The sequence below is a fragment of the Lacerta agilis genome, chromosome 12 (assembly GCF_009819535.1).
Source record: "Lacerta agilis isolate rLacAgi1 chromosome 12, rLacAgi1.pri, whole genome shotgun sequence".
Taxonomy (NCBI): Eukaryota; Metazoa; Chordata; class Lepidosauria; order Squamata; family Lacertidae; genus Lacerta; species Lacerta agilis.
In genome coordinates, this window is record NC_046323.1 from 23,255,374 (window position 1) to 23,282,498 (window position 27,125).

Sequence of the window (27,125 nt, forward strand, 5' to 3'; positions counted from 1 at the left end):
CTCTTCAGCGCTGGGTTGCGCCACCCCTTTGGGAAAGGAATAAAAAGGCGGGACCCATTGCATTCCCCGCCCTCCCGGAGATCGTCTATTGGCGTCGTAGATGGCTGCGGCGTCGCGATTGGTTTTGCTTGTTGAGCCACTCAGAAATCGGATTCGCTGGGCGGTGCGGGCATCTGCCTTGCTCTGTGCCCGCCCCCCCCCCGCGTCAAGCCAGCCAGTCAGTCTTTCTTTCTCCTTCCTGCACTTTTGATGGTCCTCCAAAGCGAGTAGCGTTTTGAGCGGCGAAGCGGGGCATCACTCCCGCGAGGGGTGAGCGGCGTCGGAGAGGCGCTTGAGGGTGGACGACGGGTGAGCCTGGGCAGCGGGCGCTCGAGCTGAGGGAACTTTTGGTTTCCCCTCTTTCCTTCCTTTCTTTCCTTGTCCCCCGCCCCCGCGACGAAAAGAGGAAAGAAAAGAATTTGAATGTCGACTGGTTCTTTTTCCGTTGGAAAAGGAGCGTTGGAACGGTTGGAAGGAGCGGGCAGTTCAGTTAACGGCTTGTCGGCATGGAGTGCAGGGGGCTTCCTTTCTCCTCGCGAGGTCGCAGGTTTGAACCACTCCCCCCTCCTTCTCGAGACAGACCCCCCGCCCGCCCTCTTCGTCTCCGCTCCTTCCCCCTTTCGTTTTTTTTTTGGGGGGGTGGGGGTGGGTGAAGGCAGGCAGGAGTGGGAGAGAGGAGCGTGAGGGAGCCGGCCGCCGGCCGCCGCCCTCTGGTCTCGACCTGAGGGGACAACGGAGGAAGCGCCGGCAACGGAGGAGCCGATGGGGGCGGCGGCGGGTCGCCGTGAGAAACTAGGGGGCGACCGCTTGGCATCTGGTGCCCCTCGATCTTGCTCGGGACTGTGGGGCGCGCGGGAGGGGGCGGGTATCCGTCCCGTGGCGGGGCGCGACGCCCGCTGGCTGCGGTCGGGGAGGGGGGTTGGCTGGGGATAGTTGGCTCTTCGCGCCTCCGGGGCTGTCCTCGGAGCTCTGCCTGCAATCCGCTCCTTTAATGACTCGAGAAGGAGCCCTATTAATATCAACGGGGCTGATCTCCGCGTAAACAAGCCTAGGATGGCGGGGCATGGTAGGGTCAACGTGCAGCGCCGCCGCCGCCTCCTTTTGCCCTGCACATTCCAGAGGGTGTTAGCTGTGCTCGAGCGAGAACAAAAAGGATTCTCGTGGCGCCTTTGAAGGCTGCCGGATAAAGTGGGGTTTTAGACCACGGGCACTTTGCACCGAAACACACCTTTTAAGGTGCCTGCCACAATACTCTTTTGTTGTTGCTGCTGCTGCTGTCTTTTTTGGCCGTTTCCACGCAGAGGCAACAAGAAAAAAACCAGTGTCCTCAGAACTTCCCGAGCGGGTGGCTTGAGTTAGTCTCTTGCAGCAAAAAACAACAATAACCCCAAACCCGGCAGTCTTGTGGCACTTGGAAGACGGGCACATTTATTGTAGAATAAGCTTTGGTGGAGGAGAGCCCACTTCCTCTACTGCTTGAAGGGTTATCCTTAGCTGGCATATCTAAATGGGGTTGCAGAAGAAGAAGAAGAAGGGTGTGATCATCGACGTAGTTTTACAGTGCTTTGCCCTCACAGAATCCATGCAGCCCCAAAGTAATGATGTGGGTTTAGATTTGGTTGATGGCATCTTCGGTTATTAAGGAAGAAAATGAAAGAGCTTTAGTATATAGGCAGTGAAAGCTAGCTGGCATTGAGGACATCTTCATTCGAAAGTTAAATTGTGTGCAACTTGCTGTTTTGCCAAGGAGGCCTAACAAAAATTGTGGAAATAACCACAAGGGTATTTTTCAAAGCCCAATTATTAATAAGTTAAAGGTAAAGGGACGCCTGACCATTAGGTCCAGTCACAGACAACTCTGGGGTTGCGGTGCTCATCTCTCTTTACTGGCCAATGGAGCCGGTGTACAGCTTCTGGGTCATGTGGCCAACATGACTAAGCCACTTCTGGTGAACCAAAGCAGCGCATGGAAAAGCCGTTTACCTTCCCGCTGGAGCAGTACCTATTTATCTACTTGCACTTTCTCTGATCGGCAAGCCCTAGGCTCTGTGCTTTAGACCACAGCACCACCTGCATCCCCATTAATAAAGTGGATAACTGTAAATGCATGCTGTAGAAATAGGTTCTATCTACCTTGTAATGGGACAGCATTCAGTATCAGTAAGACACAAGTTGCACTCCTGCCATACCATCTATTTCTTCACCATTAACAGACATTCTTGCTCTGACTGTCCCTACTGTTTTCACTAATACAGGTATATTTGTTTTCATCTTATTTTGCTTTTAGGGGTCACTACCGTGCACCTCAAAATCTTGCTATAAAAAGGGAAGTGTTTCTTTCCTGTCAGAACTTGACTTCTCAAATACTATTGAAAATTGTGCTCAAGAACTCTTATTTTTATTTAAGTACTTAAAACTTTACATGCTTTTTGAAGATCATAACTTAAAATCTGAGGTTGCTGTCTTCTGATTAGATAGGCTACCTTCCTGTAATCCTTTTATTTCATTTACCGGTAAATCTGCTTAAGTTGATTGTGATTGAAGGTAGCTGGGGAGTTGAGATCATTTGTCTCAGTAGATTTTTTTCCAATCTGCTTAACAGGTTCAGGCACATATTTAGTGTTGCAATCTTTAAACCTCTAACACAAACCTTTAAACCTCTAATGCAGAAATTAGTGTTCTTTTTTGTCTCCTTGTGCAATCTTGAAAATATGAATGCTTGCCCTGTGAATGCATTGTAGGGAATTTACACATCAAAAATGCAGATTGTTAATGCAGGCATGGGGATTTCTGCATTAGAATTTATATTGACTATGCAGATGAAATATCATATTTTGACACTCATTAAAAGGGTATAGTGGACAGACAGAATATAGTTATTTTAATGGCTGTTTGTCTTGGCACCCAAACTGCATATTCACTTGACATGCAGTCCAGACACACACAGAAAATGAAACAGCATTTATGGAGTACATTTCATTGAAGTAGAATTCACTATGATGTTGGCTATTTGCCTAACAGTAACTGATCGTGGTAGCCCTCTTATATACAAGGGGTTACTATAAATGGACCCTTTTTTTTCAAAGCCAGTGCAGTATTCCTTACAGAGAATAAGCTTATATAGAATAAGCTTCACTATAATATTTTACAGTTACCGGTACATGGGTAGTTCCTGCTTATCTGTTGCCTCTGGTACATATATCCCCACTGTGCAGTGGAGGAATTACTGATTACATTTTCATTCCACCTTTTTTCCAAAGAGTTCAGAGTGATGTGCATCAGGGATTGCCAGCATGGTGCCCACAGGCACCAATATGCCCATCCATCAGTGCCCCCCCCGATATACATAGTTCCCCCTCTCCCATTTTTCCCCACCAAGTTCAGTGGGAGAGAACTACCGGTATTTCTTGAAGCTTTGTCAATGAGCCATCGTTTAAAGCTGGGTCTCCCTGTCCTTAACATGGCACCCACATTATTGTACAATGCAATTTAAAAATAATAATAAACAAACAATACTTGAAAGAATGCCCCAGAGTCTTTGGAAATGGAATGCCTTTACAGTCCTCTTAGTAACCAAGTGTGTTTTTAAAGATCATGGCACAATGCAAGGTAGGTCATATGAGACACACCAGGGAATAAATATCCCCCAATCCTGATGTAATTACCACATTTGAATACTAAAATTAAAACCTTTTTTTAGTGGCAAAAAGGCCAATAGAGTCTCCAATTGCCACCAGCTGCAAAGTCAAAATATTGTATAGATGCATCTACAAATGTGCTCATATTATCACTGGAAACTCCAACACCACCACCCATCACCACATAATTGCACATATGTAATGCCCAACAGTAGCACCCATCAGCATAGGGTAGTTGTACAAATGCTATTATAATTGTCCCTTGCCAAGTCCACTTGGTCCCATGCACAGTGCACAAACATACTGTCTGGAAGTGTCCAGATTGCCTCCCTTGTCAGAAGCCACCATGGTTTAATGGGCAGGTGGACAGCAACTGACATTTGTAGTCACCAAGCTTTCTGAGTCATTCGCTCAAACAGGGGTTGAAATTGTCAAATGGAGCCAGCAACAGGAAAGGGTTGCAGCAGCTATAAACAACACCTTTGCCATGGAAAAAGCCACAGCCAGAGAGGAGGAGCTGTTAACTCAAGAGATGGCTAGCTATGTTAACTTAGCTATAGTTCCCTTTCAGAATTCTGCTGTGGGACCACTGATCACAAACAATGTTGAGACCATTGTATATGAAAAATCATTTGGAGTGTATTCAGTTGGAAGGAATAGTATTTTATTGGTTAAATTGGTTTTTTAAAAAACTTTTTTTCCTGACTGTATGGCTTGGCAGGGAAAAGTGTGAGAACAAATACATAGGCTTTTGTATTGTGTGTGGCACACTTTCACTTGCTTTCCAGAACTGTAGCCCTATGGGTTTGTTGTACTAAAAGAAATTTTAATTTTCTGTATACAGTACTTACTTGAAAGTAATCCCATGAAACCCAGTAGGGTTTAGTTCTGAGTAGATCTGCATAGGACTAGAAATTCTTCTCTAGCTCCACCCACCACTATCCCTGCTAACAGATTTTCCTAAGGGAATGTTACTTTTAACAGAAAAAAATTGCGCACACCTGTGAAACACCATCAAGGGTTGGTGCTAGAGAAGAATCCCTAGGGAGCTTAGCATCCCTCTTAAAATTGATGTTGCCCTACCAGTGTATCCCTGTTCTGCCTTCTCTTTTCCATCTATCTCTTGTCTGTCCCCAGCAGCCTCTTCCAGATCAAGGATGTTGCTACTGTAGTGGTTCTTTTGATTCTTCTAGTTGGTGTAGGATTTGAGAGTGATCCTATCTTTGACCAATAGGATAATGCAGTCCTGCAATCTCTTTATTCACTGTAGTATGTGAAGACAGTTATTAATGCATCCCCAAAACCCATTAGTGTCCTATGTGTTTCACTGGAGTGTGTTTAGTTTGTAATGTTTATTGCTGCAAACTTTATGATGCTACACAAGAGACTGAATATTTGTACAACTCTTGCAACTCTTACTATAGCTGATCTTGAAATACCGGTAGCTACCATCCTACTGTTTCTGTTCTCTGTTCTCTGTTCTCCAGAGTTACCTTCCTACTGACACCAACTCATGGAGGATGGGGCCTGCTCTCATTTTACTGCTTGTAAAACTAACAATATACCTTAAAGCAGTGACTTTGGCTGTATTTATACAGATTATTTTGTTTGTTTTGAACACAGTTCAATTTCTTTTATTGGTACTGAAAGTTGACTATTTGACAATGGTGTATATAATATATGTGGTTATTTTCCTTTGTGTTTATGTGGATTAAAACAAAATAAAATTGCTTTCAGGAAGACTCACCAGGGAGGTTTAAATATATCACAGGAGGGGAGGTTTAAATATATCACAGGAGAACTTCGCAGGGTTGCTTTTGGAAAGCATAGACCATAATGTTTCTGTAATTAGTTCTATATTGTCTTCAGTCATGCTTTGATCTTGCACTGAATTATTTTTCTTCATGAAAAGAACATACAGGTATTGCTAATTCAGTATGGTCTTAAATACACAACCAGAATATTACATGCAAGTTTCTTGCTCTATATTTATTATCTTAAAGCTTTAATCAGCTATTGTATTTAGTATTTTACATGCATGCCACAAATAATCCTTTAGTTATCAGTGACATTTTTTTTCTATGTAAGACTCAAATGATGTCATTTTTGCAGTTTGTATTCAATAATTTTATTATGCATAGATCTCATAATTACTATTGGAAATAACAGAATTAAAGGAACAAACTTTAAATATTATAATTAAATTAACACTAAAGTCAGTTGTCAAACATTTGCTCTGCTAGAAGTAATCTACATTCTGTTCAAAGCAGAAATGTAAATAAAACTATATAAACATAAAGCTGTGTAAGAACATTTAATCTTTATAGTGCATTGCAGCACATTTTATTGATATTTTAAATATTTAATGTGGACAAAAACAGATTTGACATACATGATTCTGGTACCATATATTTGTGAGCTTTTGCTTTCACATGATACTGTATTCCTGGTGGCTCAGTTAAATGCTAGTGTTTACTTTGCCGATTACATTTGCATAGTTGTTTCTGTACTACTTCTCTTAAGTATGTACTAGTAAGGTCTTGTACAAACATACGGATGTGTGAGGGTTTCCTCAATGATGCCAAACTGCACTGTGAGCAATGTGTATATATTAATGTAATGTTCACTATCCATAACTCTCATTTAAAATTGTGGACGAAGAGCAGATGTAACAATGATTTCCTTAAGTTCTTGTAATGCATTATAGTTTTCAAAAGCATGTGATGCATATTTTCATTGTTTTTTCTGTAGGAGGCTAATGTTTCATACCCTATTTAAAATTAATAGTTTCTTTAGAAGTGTCTATGTTGATGCATTTCTATTTGTGGAGGACTAGATGAATCCTATTTTCCCCTCCTGTAGCTGTTGAAGCTTAAGTTGGAGTGCATCCTGTGTGGTTTACCTGAGAGAAACTACTCTGCCTGATTACCTTTAAAAGCCAGAAGCAAGCTTGTTGCATTTTCTAGCTGGCATAGGGCTGTGTTGCAGAAACCTTGAGTATGGCACAAGCTGACTGCCCTGTAATTTTTTTCGACTTCTTTACACTTCATTCCTGTGTTCTGTATAAGGATTTCCCTCCTGTGTTGAAATAGAAGCACTGATAGCACTGGGACCAATCAGGGTCAGATTTAGGTTTGATGAGGCCCTAAGCTACTAAAGGTAATGGGGCTCTTTATATGTCGTGTCCTTTGTCAAGAACAAATTGTCACTGTTTTTTGTGTTGAATATATGCTATATGGTAATTTATGGACCCAATAGGTAACTAAAGCCATTTGCACATAACAAAATATGTATTTTAATAAAGTAATTATTGGACTGAAATACAATTGGAAATGTACATCTAGGTTGTTTTTTCCTTTTAATTTTTTGGGGGCCCCCAGAGAGTGGGGCCCTAAGCTATAGCTTGTTTAGCTTATACGTAAATCCGGCACTGGGACCAATCTGAGTGCATGGGAAAATGAGTTATTTGGCCTTATAAATCCTGAGCTAAGTTCTGTTCTGTTATTTCTTCATGACAAGTTTGTAGATGACTGACAAACGTATGATGAATGTTATTGTCTTGCAAATGACCAAGTAGAGAATATTTTCATATTACTTTCAGGTTCACAAATGATGAAAGCTACAATCCAATACACATGTGTTTATTTGGATGTAAACCCTGTTTAACTCAATAGGTCTTTTGATTTGACATGTATAGGATTGCATTGGAGTACAACTACATTTGGCCAAGTAGGTTACTAAGACTTTTTCTGGGTGAATAAGTTGTGAATCTGGATGGTTCAGTTTATTGCTAATTTCTCTCGTGGATAATTCGCCTTTCCTAAGCCATGTTCCTCACAAAATATGGTTCTGATCTTTGCCTAATTGTCTAATGGAGCTTCAGAGTCCATTAGGAATACAGATAGTTATAGTCATAAGTGAAAACTGAATCAATAGAAAAACCTTTCAAACTAGATGTATATGGGGAAATAGGCTTGATTATTCTTGAAAATGTATGCTGTAAATTGTACAAAATGACAGGGTGCTGACCACACCCAACTTCTGCTTTTTTGTTCTTGAATCAGCATTCTTAGGAGCTGTTTTATAAACAAGCCCTTTGTATGCCTCTGTAATGTGGTAACATTTAGATTATAAGGCAATTTTGCAAGCATATGAGGCAGTTGGCTTTCATATGTTTTCTTTGAGTGTCAGTCACTATTTTAAGGACAATAAATGATAATTCTTGTGCTCTGTGATGTGCGGTGTTTGTGAGAGCATTGTAGAGTATTAAATCAGGGTGGAGTTGGAATAGGTTTTCAGAAACTGTTACATGTTTGCTCATAGTTCAAGAATGTATGTGGTAAGATTCAAATCTCCGAAAAATGTCTCTTCAGTTTTGTGTTGCACTCTTTGAAAACTATCAGTTTTTCCTTTTTATACTAGTCATATCGTCTTTCTTAAAATATTCAACAGTTGGTGAGAATCTTTATATAATTTCATAGTAATATTTAATATGTAAAACAGTGATTCAAGATGAAGGTGAAATGCTTTTCTCCCCTGCAGTATTCACTTTCCTTATTACATTTAGCAAACTTCTAACCTAGTTAGGAGAATTATTGCCTATTTGCTGGCCAGTTTGAAACAATAGAACTGTTTTGGGAACTAAGCAGAGGTTATATGTCTCTTTCTTTTCTGCAAACCCTCTTTTTCCACTGTTGCACCTCATTATCACCTATGTAGTCTTCTGTAAGACTGTTGGTGATTTACTCCTCCCAAGAATCATAGAAGACTGCAAGTGGTCTTAAATTACTCTTTCAAAATAAACTTTACTATAAAGATTCAAATGACTGAAACATTCATGCAGCGCTTAAACTATAGAACTGGCCACCAACTTACATGGCTTTAAAAAGAGTGTTGGACAAGTTCATGGAGAAGAGCGTGAATGGCTTCTAGCCATGATGGCTATGCTATGCCTCCACAGCTTGAGGCAGTAACATTTCCAAATACCAGTTACTGGAGACTGCAGGAGGGTAGAATACTCTTGTGCTCAGACCCTGCTTAAAAGTTCCCCATAGGCATCTGGTTGGCAAGTGTGAAAACAGGATGCTGGACTAGATGGACTATTTGGAAATTATTTCCTAAGTGTATAAAGATGTCTGGAATAAACTCTAGCAGCATAAAAGCAGTAGTCTCAGTAGGCTAAGGCTCCTGTCGTCTTGTTGGTTTTGAATAATAAATTGGTGGTAATCATTACTATAGATTTATTCTGTGTTCCAATATTAATATGGCATAGTCAGCTTAGTGTGAGAAAACAGCCAAACATTAACTGAAACTGTGACAAGTAAACAGATTAACTGTCTACCGGTACATCATAAAGTTGTTTGATAAAGGCTTAGGGAGATAAAATAAGGTATCACATATCACTATGGTTTTTAAATTTAAAAAGTTGACCTTTTCATTAAAAATATCACATGCTTTGAATCTGCATGTAGTAGTCTGACTTGAAGCAACTAAAACCATGCTGTTTTGTAGCTTCCTGCTGTTGGCACTGAATGGATATTTGCTTCTGCATTGTATGAACTTCATTTTAATTGTGGATTGTTCATAAATAATTCATCTGATAAAATTAATAGTGCAATTTAACATAATGAAAGACAAGGCCTTTCACTTTATCTTGTTATATATGTCTTGCATCGGTACCAAATTAATGTAACATTATTTCAAAGTAAGTATTTTTTTAAAAAAATATTTATCTCAGATAAATTTCAGTGGAGTTATATTGGAGAGTCTCAGCTTGATCTTTCATCAATATTTGTTAATCTGTTTTTGTTACAGTTTCTACTATTAAGCAAACCAAACTTCTTTGATATAGAATAATGAGTATGCTTTTGTTAGCATTCTGAGGAACCAAGAATGTTTGCCTTCAAATTTGGTTGGCTTTTGTTCAGTTTCACAGCAGAGCTTATAGAGTGCTGTGGAACTATTTTTTGTGTATGTCTACTTTATATACATTTCCAGAATAGTGCAATGGGGTGGATTTGATAGGGCTTGACTTTATAAGGAAGGATAAATGTGGGGGGGAAATGTATTTTGGCTGACACACAGCTGTTACAATTGTAATTTGATAGATGACAAATCTTGTAATATAAATGAACATGCAACTGAATTTTTTTCAGCACGATTCCATGCATGAGATTATAATATATCATTATTTAAGATGGTGCTGCATTGGTTTAGTTTAAATAAATAATAGGAAAAGCTATGGAGTACCGGTAATCCAGAAAAAATAGTACCATAAATACACTAAAACTTGAGTACTGCCGAGCATATCAGCAGGGATAAGCAATTTCCTGTTCACATTCAGGACTTCCTATGGAGGTACAGTCTGCATGACTACCTATAATAACATAATATTTTTTTTAAAAAAATTCTTTCCAGTAGCACCTTAGAGACCAACTAAGTTTGTTCTTGGTATGAGCTTTCGTGTGCATGCACACTTCTTCAGATACACTGAAACAGAAGTCACCTACCTGTAACTGTACCTAATAACATGTACATGAAAATTGATTAGTTCTATTTTTCTCTCCTAATTGCTATAGACCTGAACTTGTGAAATTGACCAAAAGTAGTATGTTGACATCAAAATTGTACCACAAAAGCATTCTGCTTTAAATAATACTCTGTTATTTTCTTGAAAACGTCTTGGTTGGATGACTCATACTCTTTATAAACCACATTATAATGAGCTACTTGGAGAGACACATTTTCTCTTTCCTTCATCATTTGACAAAGGGACATGCATTATGGGTTTTTAAGTTGTTTTGAGCCTTTGTAACTATATACCAGAAGAAGAGTAGGGAATGTATAGAACATTCCAAGAAACTACTAGATAAGGTTGAAATAGTTTCAGTTCTCATATTTATTAAACACAATTGTCCATAATAGAAAAAGCATTCTAAAGAGTATTTAGTGTTCCTGAATGAGTCACATTTCTCTGCAGTTATAAATATACTCCAGACAAGAGTTCTTGGTTTCTTGTGCTTTCCTGAACAACTCAGAGCTAATGCATCTTAGGCTTCTGGAAATACATGCTGTCCTTTCTCCTCCCCCCCCCCCAACTCTGCAACTAGAACAAATGGACCCCTATTAGTTAGATACTTTTGTTGTTGCTATTTGTTGCTATGAATTCTATATTTTTCATGAACTGGGGTTGGCACTTATGGAAAAAATTAAGAAAGCAGCCTGTAAAGTCATCCGGCATGACTTTGGGGGTCAGCTGATGTCCATGTCCAGATCTACTACAAAGTTGATCCTGAGTCTGGTTTTATTTATTTCTTCAGTATTCCTAAAGCTCATTTCATTTACTGTCTAAGATATTATCAATGTTTGTACAAAGTAAAAAGGCCTTGATCAAGTGGCCTTCGTTACTCTTTACGGGTGTCTCCATTGAACCTAACAACCTGATTTCAAGCTTTCCTATGCAGCCAATGACAGCAAAGAGGAAAGTGTTAGGTTGTTTCTTCAGACAAGTTCTATTACTGTGGCTGTCTTCAGTTCCAAGGGAAACAAGGGAAACAATTTATATTCCACCTTCCAGATTTCATTACATGTCTTCATGAAAATAAAGTTAACCAAGAAGTAGTACTTAGATGAATGATTTTGCATGTTGAGTGCCCTGGGGCTGCTTAAATTTAAGCATATTCCCTCACCAAAAAGTCATAAGAACTGTAGTTTACCTCATAGGGAGCTACAGTTCCCAGCACCCATAACAAGCTATAGTTCCCAAGTTTCTTGTGGGGGACAGTGCTTTAAATGTATGGAGTGTGTTGTACCTTAAACTCAGCACTAAAATGATTGGTTGAACTGGGTTCCAAAAGCTTTAACAGAGGCTGGTAGTAGCCTGTTGTTTGGTAATTGTACTTACACTACACATCTTCTTTGAATCTTATGGGCTTCCCCCCACTAATTTCTATTGAGTAATTTCATACATGTGGACATTATATGGCTATAAATCTGTGTTTTTCACATGTAACCGATGATACTGAGAATCCTAGCATGTCCTTTTGGGGATAGAAATAAAAAAATGGTGGCAGTCTTCCTGTGAAGGTGTGTGCATGCTCTTCACAATAAGCACCCTCTGCTCACTCAGAGGTATTTATAGTTCTTTATTATACATATGTACAAGCAGCATAGTACAGCTTATGTGTCCGAATCATCAGGTTTAGATTCGGGGAGTGGTCTTCTCCGGCTTCTTCTCCAACATAAGAGGCGGGGAAGTCTCATGGGATGTCTCTGAACCCTGCGTTTTAATTCTCTCCTTTCCTGTGCCGAAGGCACAGGCACTGTCTCTCCATCTGTCCCTGAGCTTCCGGTGCAGTGTTGAGGGTCTGCTTCAGCATCAGAGAGCCTTGACACCTCCTGCTCCCTCCCCTTCTCCCTCCTCCGTCATTTCCTGACCATCTCCTTCTAACTGTTCCTGTTCTGACTCTTCTCCTCCCCCCTGACCCAAGGGCGTTCCTTGGCTGTCCCGTGACACTTCCCTTTCTGTCAACATAATTGAAAATATATTGTGTGAAATTTGGTGTGCTGATACGTGGCTACTCTTGCCAGTTTGAGGGGCAGAGTTGATGATGTGTCATGACTCTCCTCCCCAAAAAAAAGATTCTGGGGAAAAACTGAAATGAAAATATTACACCACTAATTCTACTTAAGCAGACTTAAGTAGAGAGGAATATATTCATTTCCATATCTTATAATATAGAAATTGAGACATGCTTCCATATACATCCATTCCAAAGGTTTCAGAGAAGATGTATATAGGCTGGACATCTGCTGGTCTTCAGTAAAATATAGGTTTCCCCCTCTTTGTTCTTAACACTCTAGCATTTAAGATGAAAAAGGGGTTGCATAGCTATGGAAACGAGAGTAAGTTGTTGCATCGTAAGGCTATATATCTACTGCTTAGTAGTTCCACTTTTGCAGAAAACAAGTGTATTGCATAATAGTTAAACATTTTGCTCCAAATCTTAAGGCTGAAGATTTCAGAACAGATGTTGGAAGATGTTGGCGGTGGACAAAGGGATCGTAGAAGAATGGTTATCGGAATACAAGGTATAGTTCCCAAAAATAAGTATTCATTTTCAAGAATTAAATGCTAGCAATTATCCATAGTAGTAGAGCCAGTATAGTGCAGAGCAGAGGTCCCAAACCTTTTTGAAATTGTGGACACGTTAGCTATTTTGAAAGTCTTATAGAATCCTTCAGAATGGCATCATGGGAGTCATTACTATCAGAAACCTAAGACCTTGTCTGCACTTAATACCTATGGTCAGAGATCTTTACAGGTTGTCAATCTGGGTACAGGGCCATGTTCAAGATGTTACTCATAGTACAGTATATAAAGCCCTTAACAAGTTCAGACTAGTTACTTACAATATAATCTTACCCTATATATGTCCACTCGACTACTTCGATCTGCGGAACTGGCACTGTTATAGGTGCCACATAATACCCGTTCTGCATTCGTAAGAAATCAATCTTTTAGTATGGCAGCACCTACACTTTGGATCTCACAGCCTATTGATACCAGGCAGGCACTCTCACTGTACTCTTTTTAGCTCCTGCTAAAATATTTTTTATTTAGACAATCCTACCCAGATAATGTGGCATGTTTATGTGCGGTTTGATTGCTTTTAGTTTATTGCTGAATTTTTAATTTTAAAAAAATGTTTATATACTGTAATAGTTTTAACTCCCTTCTGACAACACTTTTGTTGTTTTATTCTCTTTGTAGACCACTTTGTACCTCAATCAAGTGTCTTATAAAGTTTATGAAAAAGATAAACAATTAAAATCTCTCCTATCTAATTTACTCTTCTTTGCAGCATTGCCATTCATACTTTTCTTTTTGTCCCATATCACCACCAAAAGGCATGCATGCACCCTTTCTCTCTAGAACATTGTCCTTCAAACTCTCCCTCTATTCCCCATTTTCTACTTTCTCCCTTTTCTATGTAGATGAATGGCTAGAATGTACGTTAACCGGGTCTTTGGTGTGGACTGATTAAAATTTTGTGTCCTTTTAAATGAGTTTGTAGGAGGGAGGTTATCGGTCTGTTTCTTTCATTATATATTTTGTGTCCTCATTTTGTATTTTTATGTTGTGAACTGCCCTATGATCTTTGGCTGAAGGGTGGTATGCAAATTTAGTAAATCATTTTGTTATGAGGTACATTTCTCCCCAAGAAAGATACAGACTGGAAAAATAGGATGAATACCTCATATGAAGAAGGGAATAAATATCTTAGTTGCAAAGAAACTTATATATTGGCTTACTGTGTGTTAAAATGTTTTGTGTTAGACAGTGCCAGAAGCATCTATACCAAGCTATGCTAAAAATCTGAAAGACAAGAGTTCTCTGGTTTCATCTCTTTATAAAGTTATTCAGGATCCACAAAGTGAGGTAGGTAAATGTGTACAGAATTATAATTGGGGTTGGGAGAACTGTTGAGAATAAATTGTGCACTAAGTTCTTAAGAATTGGGCAGGGTGAGCAGAAATAAGAACAACAAAGAGCACTAAACCTTGTTCTCTTCTTTATGAGACTCTGCTTTGTTTTGACTTTTTGTAGATATTACCTATGTATATTTCAGCTTTTCTATGGTGCTGCTAAGACTGGAAATATGATTTTAAAGAGTACCCTTTTCAGCTGAGAGCTAAACTAGATGTGAAATTAAATGTATCAATAATTAGATTATTGGAATTGTGGGAGAGAGTTTTAACTGTTTTCTTTCCCTTTTGTATTTTTGACCAAAGACAGAAGTTCACAATGTGCCTATTTCTCTCTTCTGTGCTGATGAAATAGCATCTCTGATTGAATATGGCATAAGGGGAAAATGGGGCATACTAATTTAACATTTACAATACATTACTGTTTCTTTTAAGGGACCCAGGTGGCACTGTGGGTTAAACCACAGAGCCTAGGGCTTGCCGACCAAAAGGTCAGCAGTTCAAATTCCTGCGATGGGATGAGCTCCCATTGCTCGGTCCCAGCTCCTGCCCACCTAGCAGTTCGAAAGCATGTCAAAGTGCAAGTAGATAAATAGGTACTGCTTTGGTGGGAAGGTAAACGGCGTTTCTGTGCGCTGCTCTGGTTTGCCAGAAGCGGCTTTGTCATGCTGGCCACATGACCTGGAAGCTGTATGCTGGCTCCCTCGGCCAGTAATGCGAGATGAGCGCCGCAACTCCAGAGTCGGACACAAATGGACCTAATGGTCAGGGGTCCCTTTACCTTTACTGTTTCTTTTAAGAATTGATAAATTTTGCTTCTTTAAAAAGTGTAGAAATGCATACTGATGTGTTAATCCACTAACAAAATATTTAATGTTTGATTTTGTTTCAGCTGCTAGAACCAGTCTGTCATCAGCTGTTTGAATTTTATCGTAGTGGTGAGGAACTTCTGCTTCAGTTCACACTGCAGTTTCTTCCAGAACTGATATGGTGCTATCTTGCTGTTTCTGCCAGTAAGGACCTACAAAGCAGTGGCTGCATAGAAGCACTTCTCTTAGGAGTTTATAACTTGGTTTGTATTCACACTTGAGAAATTAATTATTCTCTCTTGGGATGAAGTGCAAATTACTGTGTGATGTCCCAGGGGTCCTCTTAACCAGTTAGATCTAAATCTCTGTGACATACTGCTATTAGCAGAAATGATCATGTGGTTTTGTCAGAAAACAAGCCAAAAATCTGGAATATTAACTTGCTCTGGTTTGGTATTCTCTGTATTGACATTAGATGGATTTAGCAATTGTATTCTGTAGCTTTAGCATAGTGGGATGAAGGAAGCTGTTTTAAAACAGTTGAGCTATGGGGCATTCATCAGTAGGCATTCTTCATATCACATGTTTACCTACTAAACTCATTGTGATAGTAGTAGGATAACAGGTTAACTCCTCCCTGGAGCGTGCCTCTGACTAAATATTTGGGAGAGTTGCATGATAAAATGGGCTGTGTATTACTCTAAAAGGAAAAGAGGGTTGGAAGTAGGTTTCCTGCTTCCTTCTATAGTCTCTCTCCACCCACCCCTCAGTATCTCCTGGTGTGGTATGTGAGATATTGGTGGGAAAATGGGGGGGGGGGCGGCAGCAGGAAGCAATCCAAAGTACATCTGATATTGGAGTGGGGGAAGAAAGTATGTGGAGGATCTGCTCTTTGCTGTAGAATTCCCAACACCCTTTTCATCTGCTTGAAAGTGAAAGACATTGGGAGGAAGAGCAAAGTGGGTGGGTGAGAGAGACTGCAAAGCATTATCTTGCTTTCTATTACAAGATAATGGAGCAATAGATGAACAATGTGCCTTTCCTATACTTTCCTTGGCTCTACTCTGTGTCTTTGGAGGGGGTGGGAGAGACAAACATGGCCTGTATTCTGGGAAGGCATTTCCATTTCTGTACTCTGGTTAATATGCATAAGCAAACAAGTAGGCATACTAATAAAAATAATGTCATTAGCTGATACAGTTAATGGCTATCTACCTGAGTTTATAACCATGGTAATTACTTTTTCTGTATTAAGCTCAGAATTGGTGTTTAACTGCATCAGTGGTGTTTAAATGTGTAATGTCTTGATTGTGATGGAGGCTTTAAGGAAAGTCTCATTTCTCTGTTTTCTATCTGTACTTAAAGCAGTAGTCTCATATAATAATAAACTAACAAATATATGTGACCAAAAAAAAAATCCTTCCAGTAGCACCTTAGAGACCAATTAAGTTTGTTCTTGGTATGAGCTTTCGTGTGCATGCACACTTCTTCAGATATTCTTCAGATAATATATGTGACATAGGCTTTCTTGGTCCAGAGTCTACTTTGCAAAATGCATTATGTTCATATTGTGGGTAAGTTTATATACCTCGAGAACAGAGAGATCAGAATAATCAAGGGTCTGTCAAGGGAGCCCCCAAAGTCAAGCAGTTTAAAAGATGGCTGAGTCACGGTGCTATGTAAAGCACAAGTGACTTTCAGAACCTATAAAAATGAATGTGACTATCAGCTATTAATGATAAATAGACCTAGCAAGATCAACATTGTAAATAAGATGCCTGAAGAGGGACAATTGTATTTTTTTGCTGCAACAGACTAAACATGTAAATGTTGTATGCAGCTGAGTGCAAAGGAATTTTATAAAGTTTGTAATTCAGTGTGTTATTCTACAGTATTCATTGTTTTGTGAGAAAATAAGTTAAAATGCACATTAAAATCATTGTGTTATGTTCAGGGACTGGGGAGACTATTTTCACCAGTTGGTCCTCCTCCAGCAACTCCTTGGACTCAAACCCTCTGGAGCACATTTGGTGGTGAGGGCAGTGATATATGGGGTGTATGTGACTGTGCAGAAATAGTTTTCTTTCTCTGTTCCTTGTGATAGAAATCTCTGCTGGATCAAGAGAACTTTCCATTAACTGGTGTATGCCATTAGATATGACCCATAAGATTTATTCAGGATTCTGAAGAAGCAAACGTATTGAGCAAGATTAGACTTGATTAGTAAATATCTCCACTTGAGTAAAACTTCTAATATGTCATCTGTCAGATGCTTTTTGATTAGGACATCCTAGATGTTAAGAATAAGAAGATGCTGGATTTCCACATTCATCCTCTTGTAAATTTAAATGTTCACGTGTGCATCCATTTAGTAGCTTTGGGCATAATTAAAGAGCTAATGAGTAATGGGAAGTTCATGCCCTACTGTGTTGCAGTTGCTCAAGTGATTTCTAATCTAAACAAACTTCCATATATTTTTCATTATATGACATAACTTTCTTTTATACCTTACAGGAAATAGTTGACAAACAGGGGCACAGTAGGGTATTAAGTTTTACAATTCCATCCTTATCCAAACCTTCCATATATCATGAAGTAAGTTTAATAGAGACACTTCTGCTTCCATATGTGTGTGTAGTTTTGTTGTAGCCTCCCTTGCATGAATGTCATCTTGCCTTGATTTTGTCATCTTAAGGATAAATATTTTTGTTTTAACAGTTTGCTGGTAGTGCAACTAGTTGCTGTATCTTACAAAGGCACAAGTGATTAGGGCAAGGATGAAGAGTACCTGGGTTTTGCAAGCTGATTAACTTATTGTCCTATGCCCTCCAGGTGTTTAAATTGTCTCCCATCAGCCCCAAGGGGAAATGGCCAGTGGTCAGGGATGATGAGAGCTCTACTACAAAGCATCGGGGGTGGGGGGATCAGTTTGGGAAAGATTGTTCTAAAAGTATCCTTAATGTGAAATATTTGAAGTAAAATATGATGGGCTTCAGTGTTCTGGAATATATAATGTTGAGTTTAAATTATCTGAGAAGTATCATGGCTAAAGTTCTAATAAGTTTCAGGTGTAACTATGTAGAACAGGCATAGGCAAACTCGGCCCTCCAGATGTTTTGAGACTACAATTCCCATCATCCCTGACCACTGGTCCTGTTAGCTAGGGATGATGGGAATTGTAGTCCCAAAACAGCTGGAGGGCCAAGTTTGCCTATGCCTGATGTAGAACCTAACTTATTTAAAATTATGAAATATTTTACATTAGTTTGGTCAGTGGAATAATAAATCTGAAGATAAAATGAGAATAAAATGTCTGTTGTTGGTTAGCATTTAAGTGCATGAAAACTGATAACCAAAAAATTTGATGTGTTTCAACCAAACGTTTAGCACTGAAGTATAAAGACACATGATAGCAACAGACTCTCTTGCAAAGTTAGGTCTGTTGCCAAATCCCTAGCTGCAAGGGAAACTGGGAACATAGCACAAGGTGGGCTGAAGGGAGGAGCTGAGCCTACCCTGCCCCCACGTTTTAGCTGGTTGTCTTCTGACGAGGCTCCAATATCAGAGGAAACTCCTGTTAAGAGGTCATTAGCTCTTCTTAAAAATAGTTTCACTTGGAATTGCATAGGGAAGAGTTCAGCTCCCCTTTCTAACCCGCCTGTGCCAGTAAACTGATCTTGTTACCACTCTTAAATTACTATTGAAGTGGCACAATGAATCTTCTGTACTATACTTTCCCCCTGTTTTACTTATGAAGATACTGCTTACCATGTAACCTTCAGTTAAATTTTATACTTTTATGTTTGTCAACAATCAGCTGTCTATTTTAGTTTCTTTGTGTTTTTCTTTCTAAAAAATATTCAGTACTGCTGTTCTTAGTGATGTATTCAAGTATCTGTTTTTCTTAGCCTTCCAGTATTGGTTCAATGGCTCTTACTGAGGGTGCTCTATCTCAGCATGGCTTATCCAGGGTTGTGTATAGCGGACCTCATTTGCAGAGAGAGATGTTAACAGCACAAAACAGGTAAAAATGCATGCTGTTGCTTTCAGTCTTAGACAAAAAACCAAACTTGGCCACTTATCCTTCCATGTTATCTTCATATTCCACACTTAACAGAACTTTTAATAGTATAGTTTAGATGTTAGTGGTATGTTCTTGATAACAGTCCATAATGTGTGTATATCAAGCCGTGTGTATTTTTCAATGAATCAGAATTCTTTATTTGTTCATAGGTTTGAAGTATTGACATTCCTTTTGTTGCGTTACAATGCTGCCTTAAGCTATATGCCTGCAGTTTCTCTTCAATCTTTATGTCAAATCTGCTCAAGGTAAGTTTTTTCTTTCTTCGTTGAACTGAGAATAGTATTTTTAAATTGTAGTCCTGTGGTGTCTGTTCCAATCTGTAGAGCTTGGTACAAGTTAAAACTCCAGTGGGTGATTTTTCATTTCTGGAAATGCATAAGCCAGCTGTTTTGCAGGTGTGTCACCATTCATAGGTGAAACACACAGGTCCCTTGGTACATGGAAAACAGTAATCTAAAAGAGGAGGGCAGATGCTTCAAAATGTACTTTTAGAACCCAGCCCTAAGCAGGATTGCTGTCTCTCCACATTTGGCCAGTGTGAAAGAAGAATGGGTATGCAAGAGAGCTCCCTGTTGGAAAGTTATATTATTGAGGGGTAGGCGACCCTGCTTGTCACATTTGGCCCATGAGGCTGATCCTAATAAGGATCTGGCCCATGGAGTCCAAACAATTCCCCACCCTGAGTCAGTCAGATGTACACTCAAATTCCTAAATTTAATTAATTGGTTTGTCAAACTATTGTATCCAAGGCAAAGCTCTTCAGGAATCCTGCTGGAATCTTTTATGAGCTGGCTTGCTAATTGAACTTGATTTAATAGAAATCTGACCAGATAAGAGCAATGTTTTGGTTTGTAGGAGACAACTCTGAAATGATAGAATTGGCTAGTTAGATGCACTCTTATTTGACCTAAAAAAAGAACATGCATTTCAGGATTCTTTATTCCTTTTCAACATAACTGCACAATATATTTCTTCTTTTTAACACATAATCAAGCAATCTAAAATAACAATACTAATACTAATTATATTGTATTGGACTACTTGCCCCCTTGCCCCATGCCCGTCTTGGCTGATTAGAGCATGTCCAGTCGAGGTGCGGGCCCCCCTGGGTGACATCATCAACTTGTCCCTTGGCACAGGGATTTTCCCACGGGAGCTGAAGGAGGCAGTGGTGCGTCCGCTCTTAAAGAAAACATCCCCAGATCCTTTAGATCTATCCAATTACTGCCCGGTTTCGAATCTTCCGTACCTGGGTAAGGTAATTGAGAGAGCGGTTGCTGAACAGCTTAGCGGATTTTTGGATGAAACATTGGCTCTGGATCCATTCCAGTCCGGCTTCCGCCCTGGTTATGGGACTGAGACAGCTTTGGTAGCGCTAATGGATGAACTCCGTAGACAGCTGGATCGAGGCGGATCGGGCCTGCTGATCCTTTTAGATTTATCAGCAGCCTTTGATATGGTCGACCACAATCTTTTGGACCACTGCCTTGCCAACGTGGGGATTCAGGGCACAGTCCGACTATGGCTGCACTCCTTTATCTCAGGTCGGGGACAGAGAGTGGCGCTAGGGAGGGAGTTGTCGCCGCGACACTCCTTGGTGTGTGGAGTTCCGCAGGGCGCAATTCTTTCCCCAATGCTTTTTAATACCTTTATGTGACCTCTTGCCCAGATTGTCTGGAGTTTCGGGCTGGGTTGTCATCAATATGCTGATGACACCCAGCTTTATTGATGGAAGGCTGCCCTGACTCGGTCCCGGACACACTGACCAGGTGCTTGGAGGCTGTGGCTGTATGGATGCATGGGAGCCGGTTGAAGTTAAATCCTTCGAAGACAGAGGTCCTCTGGCTGGGTTGAGACAACATGGGGTTGGGGGGCCAACTCCCATCTCTTGCAGGGGCGCAATTAGTGCCAGCGCCTTCTGTCAGTAGTTTGGGTGGAACCTTTGATGCCTCACTTTCCATGGAGGCGCAGGATACAACCATAGCAAAGGTGGCATTTTCCCATCTCCGCTGTATTAGGCAGTTGGCCCCCTACCTCTCTCGCCCTGATCTGGCCACAGTGATCCATGCGATGGTCACCTCCAAACTTGATTATTGTAACTCGCTCTACGTGGAGCTGCCCCTGAAGCTGCCCCAGAAACTCCAGCAGGTGCAGAATGCCACGGTGAGGCTCCTCATGTGTTCTTTGCCGCGGCACCACATTCATCCAGTGCTTTACCAGCTGCACTGGCTCCCGGTGGAGTACAGGGTCAGGGTTAAGGTGCTGGTTTTGACCTTTAAAGCCCTATGTGGCTTAGGACCCTCGTACCTAAGGGACCACCTCTCCTGGTATGTCCCGGGTAGGACCTTAAGGTCCTCAAATAATAACTTTTTGGAGGTCCCGAGCCACAAGGATGTTAGTTTGGCTTCAACCAGGGCCAGGGTCTTCTCAGTACTGGCCCCGATTTGGTGGAACGGTCTATTACAAGAAAGCAGGGCCCTGCGGGATTTGGCATCTTTCTGCAGGGCCTGCAAGATGGAGCTGTTCCACCTGGCCTTTGGGTTGGTTTCAGTTTAACCCTGATGTTTCATTTTTTTGGTGTGATTGGTGGGCTACTTAAAAATGAAGCTGCGGTCTAAATTAAATTTTAAATTGTATTTTAATCTGTATTTTAATGAATTGTTTTATGTTTTTGTTGTGATTTTATTGGTGTTAGCTGCCCTGAGCCCGGTTTGGCGGGGAAGGGCGGGGTATAAATAAAAAATTATTACAATTATTATTATTCTTTTAGGATCTGTGTTTGCGGATATCCTCGTCAACAAGTAAGGAAATACAAAGGCATAAACAGCAGGATTCCAATTTCCTCTGAATTCATGGTGCAGATGTTAACTGGGATTTATTATGCTTTGTAAGTTCAGGAAATGTTATGTCCTATATTTTAAAAAGAATAGTACATTACTGGTTGGACAGTGCACATAGTGCATAATGCTCATTTACATGACAGAGACCAGTGATCCTACGGGTGCTGTCACAAAAGATTTTGGTTTCTGAAAGTTATATCTTGTTGTTGTTGTTTAGTCGTTTAGTCATGTCCAACTCTTCATGACCCCATGGACCAGAGCACGCCAGGCACTCCTGTCTTCCACTGCCTCTCGCAGTTTGGTCAAACTCATGTTGGTAGCTTCGAAAACACTGTCCAACCATCTCGTCCTCTGTTGTCCCCTTCTCCTTGTGCCCTCAGTCTTTCCCGACATCGGGGTCTTTTCCAGGGAGTCTTCTCTTCTCATGAGGTGGCCATAGCATTGGAGCCTCAGCTTCAGGACCTGTCTTTCCAGTGAGCACTCAGGGCTGATTTCCTTAAGAATGGATAGGTTTGATCTTCTTGCAGTCCATGGGACTCTCAAGAGTCTCCTCCAGCACCATAATTCAAAAGCATCCATTCTTTTGCGATTAGCCTTCTTTATGATCCAGCTCTCACTTCCATACATCACTACTGGGAAAACCATAGCTTTAACTATACGGACCTTTGTCGGCAAGGTGATGTCTCTGCTTTTTAAGATGCTGTCTAGGTTTGTCATTGCTTTTCTCCCAAGAAACAGGCCTCTTTTATTTCGTGACTGCTGTCACCATCTACAGTGATCATGGATCCCAAGAAAGTAAAATCTCTCACTTACCTTTCTGTAAAACATAATGATTGACTCTAGAGGAATCTTAAGGCATATGTCAGTGTGCCTAGAATTGTTTTTCCCAGGAAGGGGTGCAGCTTGGAACAGTTCTGCTCAGGCTCTGCTTGCGGAGCTTCCCATGGGCATCTGATTGGCCACTGAGAACCAGGATGCCAGACTAGATGGACCACTGATCTGATCCAGCAGGGCTATTCTGATGTTCTTATGGAGCACCAGCCGAGTTTGAGTAAAGTTACCATCTGGGCATCCAGAAGCAGTGGCAGACCAAGCAGCACTTGCTTCTTTACACCAGGTTTATCCAATTCTGGTTCCTCCCATTATCTCTGACCATTGGCCATGCTGGCTGGGGATCACCAGACCGAGTCAAATGACTAGAAAATATCATAAATATCAGTGTTTCCAAATAGCTTTTATTATTTATTGAGTGCATATTGTTGTGCTTTTTATTTCTATTATGATAAATGATTCATCCAGATGGATCTATAATAAATAACATGTATGGCTGTGATGTTGAAATGTATGATCAGTTCTGATTTTGTGTCTCTGCTAACTTTCTAGTTATAATGGAGAATGGGATCTAGCTCGTAAAGCAATGGATGATATTTTATACAGAGCACAACTGGAGTTATATCCAGAACCACTGTTGGTAAGCGTCTTGTGTTAAATTCTTCTATAGCATTTGCACATTTTTTAAAAAACATTTATATCCTGATTTCCCAGCTCATATTTCCGTAACAATTAAAAAGCAAATCATAGGCAATGAGCTAATAATATCTTCCAGGAAAAGAGAAAATATTGGAGAAGAAAACAAATTGGACACTAGTCTGGCCATGTATTTGCTAAAAACGCAGGCAGAATAGGAGCAAGATGGATATCCTCAGAGAGGGAGCCCCATAACCTGGGAACTACTGTGGTAAAGGCAATCTTCCTTATTACCACCCTCCATACCTCTAATAGCAACAGGAGATACCTAAGTATCTTCTCCAGTGATCCAAGTGGATGGGTAGCTTTATGTAGGAGGAGCTTGTCCTTTAAATAGCCTGGTTCTTGGATAGATGGGGTTCAAAAACGTATGAGTAGCTTTTTTTAATTAGGAATGGAAATTGATTGGAAGCTCTAGATGTAAACTAGGACATGCATTGATTGGAAGCTCTAGATGTAAACTAGGACAAGCATAATCAAGGGCAGACATGCATTCTCCAGGAACATGTACAATTGGCTTACGCTATACAAACACACTCCGGCCCATGGCTGCCTAGCCTTCCAAGGGCAAAGCTGCCTCTAAAACAGGGCAGCCCAACTCCATTTCTTTGGGCCTGGGGGTATATTTGGAAATCTAAATCTGTCGTTGGCACCACAAAATTCTCATTTCACAAGACAGTCTGGTGATGCTCAGAACCCTTCCCTATAAAAGCACCTGAACACCCTCCAAAAATACAGTACAGAGACCAAAAAACAATCACCACCTCCTACATCAACCAAAAAAAAGGGCCCAAAACTATGTTAAGAACATTTGCAAATTGAGAGGGACAAGGGGCCTTGGTGGATGCCAATGAGGTGCTGTAGTGTCCATGGACACAATATTGGGGACCCAAAGCCTAAGACATAATAGTCTCTCAATTTTTAAGAGCACACAGTAAATAAATTGTCAGAAACAAAGACTTCTGTACACATGGAATGACAGTGGATGGTTAAAAGATAGCCAGGAGGGGAAAACATGATTATAAATGGACGCAAGTATTCTCATTCTGAATTGTTTACTAATCCTCTGAAGCCATAATTGAACAGATGGAACTGTTTTTTGTTTTGACTTTCATCATATCTATATTGATGCTTTCCTTGATACATATGAAATGTTGTTGCTTTAATTCAAAATCTGGTGTTAATGTTGAAAATTTATCACACTTTTTGTTGATTTCTTAGGTTGCTAATGCAATAAAAGCTTCATTGCCTCAGGGTGCCATAAAATCTAATAAAGAAGGTACAAAATGTATTCAGGTTGAAATTACACCTACTGCATCTAGAATATCAAGAAATGCAGTGACCAGCATGTCTATTCGGGGCCATAGATGGAAAAGGCATGGTAAGAAATGCAGTTAATGAAACTACAATTTGTTAACTAAATTCTAGAAGTCAAGGCTTCCAGAATGTCATTAAGTTGGCTGATTAATTAATTATGTTATTTAATTTCTTTTATACAAAGAGATACTATGACTTCCTCTATCAGTACTCTGATGCATAAATAACTCCATGCTTATTCAGTTTACTATTCATTATTCCTAAATTTTAATATATACATTGCAAAATTAGTGTGGGTGTGCACTTCAGCTGCCCGTATCCAGAATTTGATCATAACTGGAATTTTCATCTCAGGTTGAAAGCTTCTGTATATAATTTCATTAAGAAGCAAAATAATAGATTGAATTCCCAAGAGTAAATTAAACTGTATAAATTAAGATAACTAGAACTTCATTATTTTAAACAGTGAAGTTTATCAAATCAGTGATTTTTATTATAGTTATTTAGCTCTTAAAGTCCATGTAGGTTTTGTGTTAAGAATATGTTGCAAAGAAGTAGCATCCCCATGGAGTACAAGGCCTTTTACTTTCATTAGTTTATGGGATAGTCACTATGAAATAATTTAATCACAACTTTTGATCGTTAGAATGGATCTTGAATGTACCGGTACCCTTCTCCCCAGTTGGGTGATCTGAGGCTTATTTCATCCTGCAGAAAACAACACATTCCATTGAGAGTGAAAATTAGGCATACTTAGTATATAACAAGACAACAACTATAATCTGCAACATATTGAGGGGCAGTATCAAGATTTACTGGGATTTATCACTCACATAATGGATTTTCCAGATTTATATCCATTATGGATCAAAAAGTAGATTGATAAGCTTAGCCTACCACTTCAACAACCTTTGGACTGGGAACCTTTTTCCATTTTTATCTACGGATATAAAGTCGCTGGAGAACCTGTTAATAGTCCCAGTAATGTTTTCTGACTATCTTGGAGATCAGTAGAATATTTCACTTCAGTCCTATGGTTTAAAGCTTAATTTGTACAGGTTAGTGGTATCTGTTATGATGAATCTGATCATACAAACATGTTGCTGCCTTCTAAATTAACTGCAGCAGAATGCTTTTAAAAAAAACTACTAGTCATACCTCTAGATACGAATGCTGCGTGTTGCATTCGTCACGGGTTACGAATGCGCCGAACCCGGAAGTACCGGAACAGGTTACTTCCAGGTTCTCTGGTTCGCGCATGCACAGAAGCACCAAATCGCATCATGCACATGCGACGCTTCAGGTTGCGCGCTGCTCATATTGCGAACGGTGCTCATGTTGTGAACGGATCCCATTTGCAACCAGAGGTATGACTGTACTAAGAAATACATTTGATTACTGATTTGGCTAGCTGCTGCTTCTGTTTTGTCTCCTCCTTGTTAAGAAACTGTTAAGAAAGATTTGGAGTGTTGCCCAAATTTCACTTACTTATTTGTTTAAGGCATTTCTATACTGTTTAAACCTTAGCATTTCTAAATTCAGTAACTTCCTGAATAATGGTCCAAGGACACATAGCACTGCTTCCTTCAAACTAATACAATTTTGTATATTTTTATGAAACTAAATATATTGATAGTCCAGAAAAGTTAAATACCTTGCATTTTTTAGAAACCAAACCATTCTTTAATATTGCCTTCCTGCAGGAGTCATACTTGATGATACAGGTGCTGAAGTTCACGAGTCAATGGTTAGGACAAGTGTTTGCTGCAGCAGATAACAGTAAGGAAAGAGGCTTGATAGTATTAGTAAAGCAACTTGACTCCAATAAAGATGAACAGTTACTTTGTTAAGAAGAACAATTATTTGCCAGGTATGCAAGTGTTGCTGCAGACTCCTAAGAGTTAGTAAATTGCGAGCTTTCAATTCAGGAAGGTGATTTCATGATATTGTGTAAAATGGGGGGGGGGGATTCTTTGTCTCCTGGAAGAGAACTTTTATAACTAACCTGTGTTTAAAAATAATTAGAAGAAAAGATTGGGGGTTTCCAGGCATTGACCTTCTTACCACAAAGGAAAACAGTGTTTTGCTTCAAAGCTTTGATTCAGAGTAGAAAAGAGGCATTTCCCCGTTCCATTGTTGTCATCTCCAATTAACTACCTCCTTTGCTACTTGGTGTCATTAACCAGTGTGCATGCAGGTGGCATCTACTTGGTCTCACTAAGCCTGCTACACCAACCTATTGCAGCTGCCTAGAAGAACATAAACCCTACTGCTGCAACCTGATCACTTCACACAGGTGTGGGGTAAAATGATTTAGCAAAACCTGTACTGTGCGCATTAAAACAGTAACTCCCAGATTATCAGAGGGCCAGATCAATGCCAT

At 40.0% G+C, this 27,125-nt stretch overlaps 1 protein-coding gene and 1 long non-coding RNA gene across 10 annotated transcripts in view; one reads left to right on the plus strand and one right to left on the minus strand.

The window, feature by feature from the left end:
* Positions 1-200: 200 nt before the first annotated feature.
* Positions 201-27,125, plus strand: part of FAM126A (family with sequence similarity 126 member A) — a 32,312-nt gene continuing 5,387 nt past the window's right edge. For 2 of the 8 annotated variants that reach the window (XM_033165277.1, XM_033165276.1), the window contains exons 1-11: positions 201-348; positions 12,688-12,767; positions 14,017-14,118; positions 15,058-15,237; positions 17,489-17,569; positions 18,883-18,998; positions 19,208-19,303; positions 21,829-21,945; positions 23,282-23,369; positions 24,647-24,806; positions 26,446-26,521. In XM_033165277.1, coding sequence (XP_033021168.1) covers positions 12,717-12,767; positions 14,017-14,118; positions 15,058-15,237; positions 17,489-17,569; positions 18,883-18,998; positions 19,208-19,303; positions 21,829-21,945; positions 23,282-23,369; positions 24,647-24,806; positions 26,446-26,519 — 1,065 coding nt within the window. In that variant the 5' untranslated portion in view covers positions 201-348; positions 12,688-12,716 and the 3' untranslated portion in view covers positions 26,520-26,521. Of the gene's footprint in view, positions 349-511; positions 587-1,611; positions 1,643-12,687; positions 12,768-14,016; positions 14,119-15,057; positions 15,238-17,488; positions 17,570-18,882; positions 18,999-19,207; positions 19,304-21,828; positions 21,946-23,281; positions 23,370-24,646; positions 24,807-26,445; positions 26,613-27,125 lie in introns of those variants that run through there. The other 6 variants (XR_004427658.1, XM_033165271.1, XM_033165275.1 and 3 more) reach the window with 6 other exon arrangements.
* The window catches only part of LOC117055628, a 32,529-nt gene continuing 30,811 nt past the window's right edge, over positions 25,408-27,125 (minus strand). Inside the window, exons 4-5 of one of the 2 annotated variants that reach the window (XR_004427659.1) lie at positions 26,397-26,506; positions 25,408-25,450 (exon numbers count right to left, since the gene is read on the minus strand). This is a non-coding gene — a long non-coding RNA (uncharacterized LOC117055628). Of the gene's footprint in view, positions 25,451-26,396; positions 26,507-27,125 lie in introns of those variants that run through there. The other variant, XR_004427661.1, reaches the window with a different exon arrangement.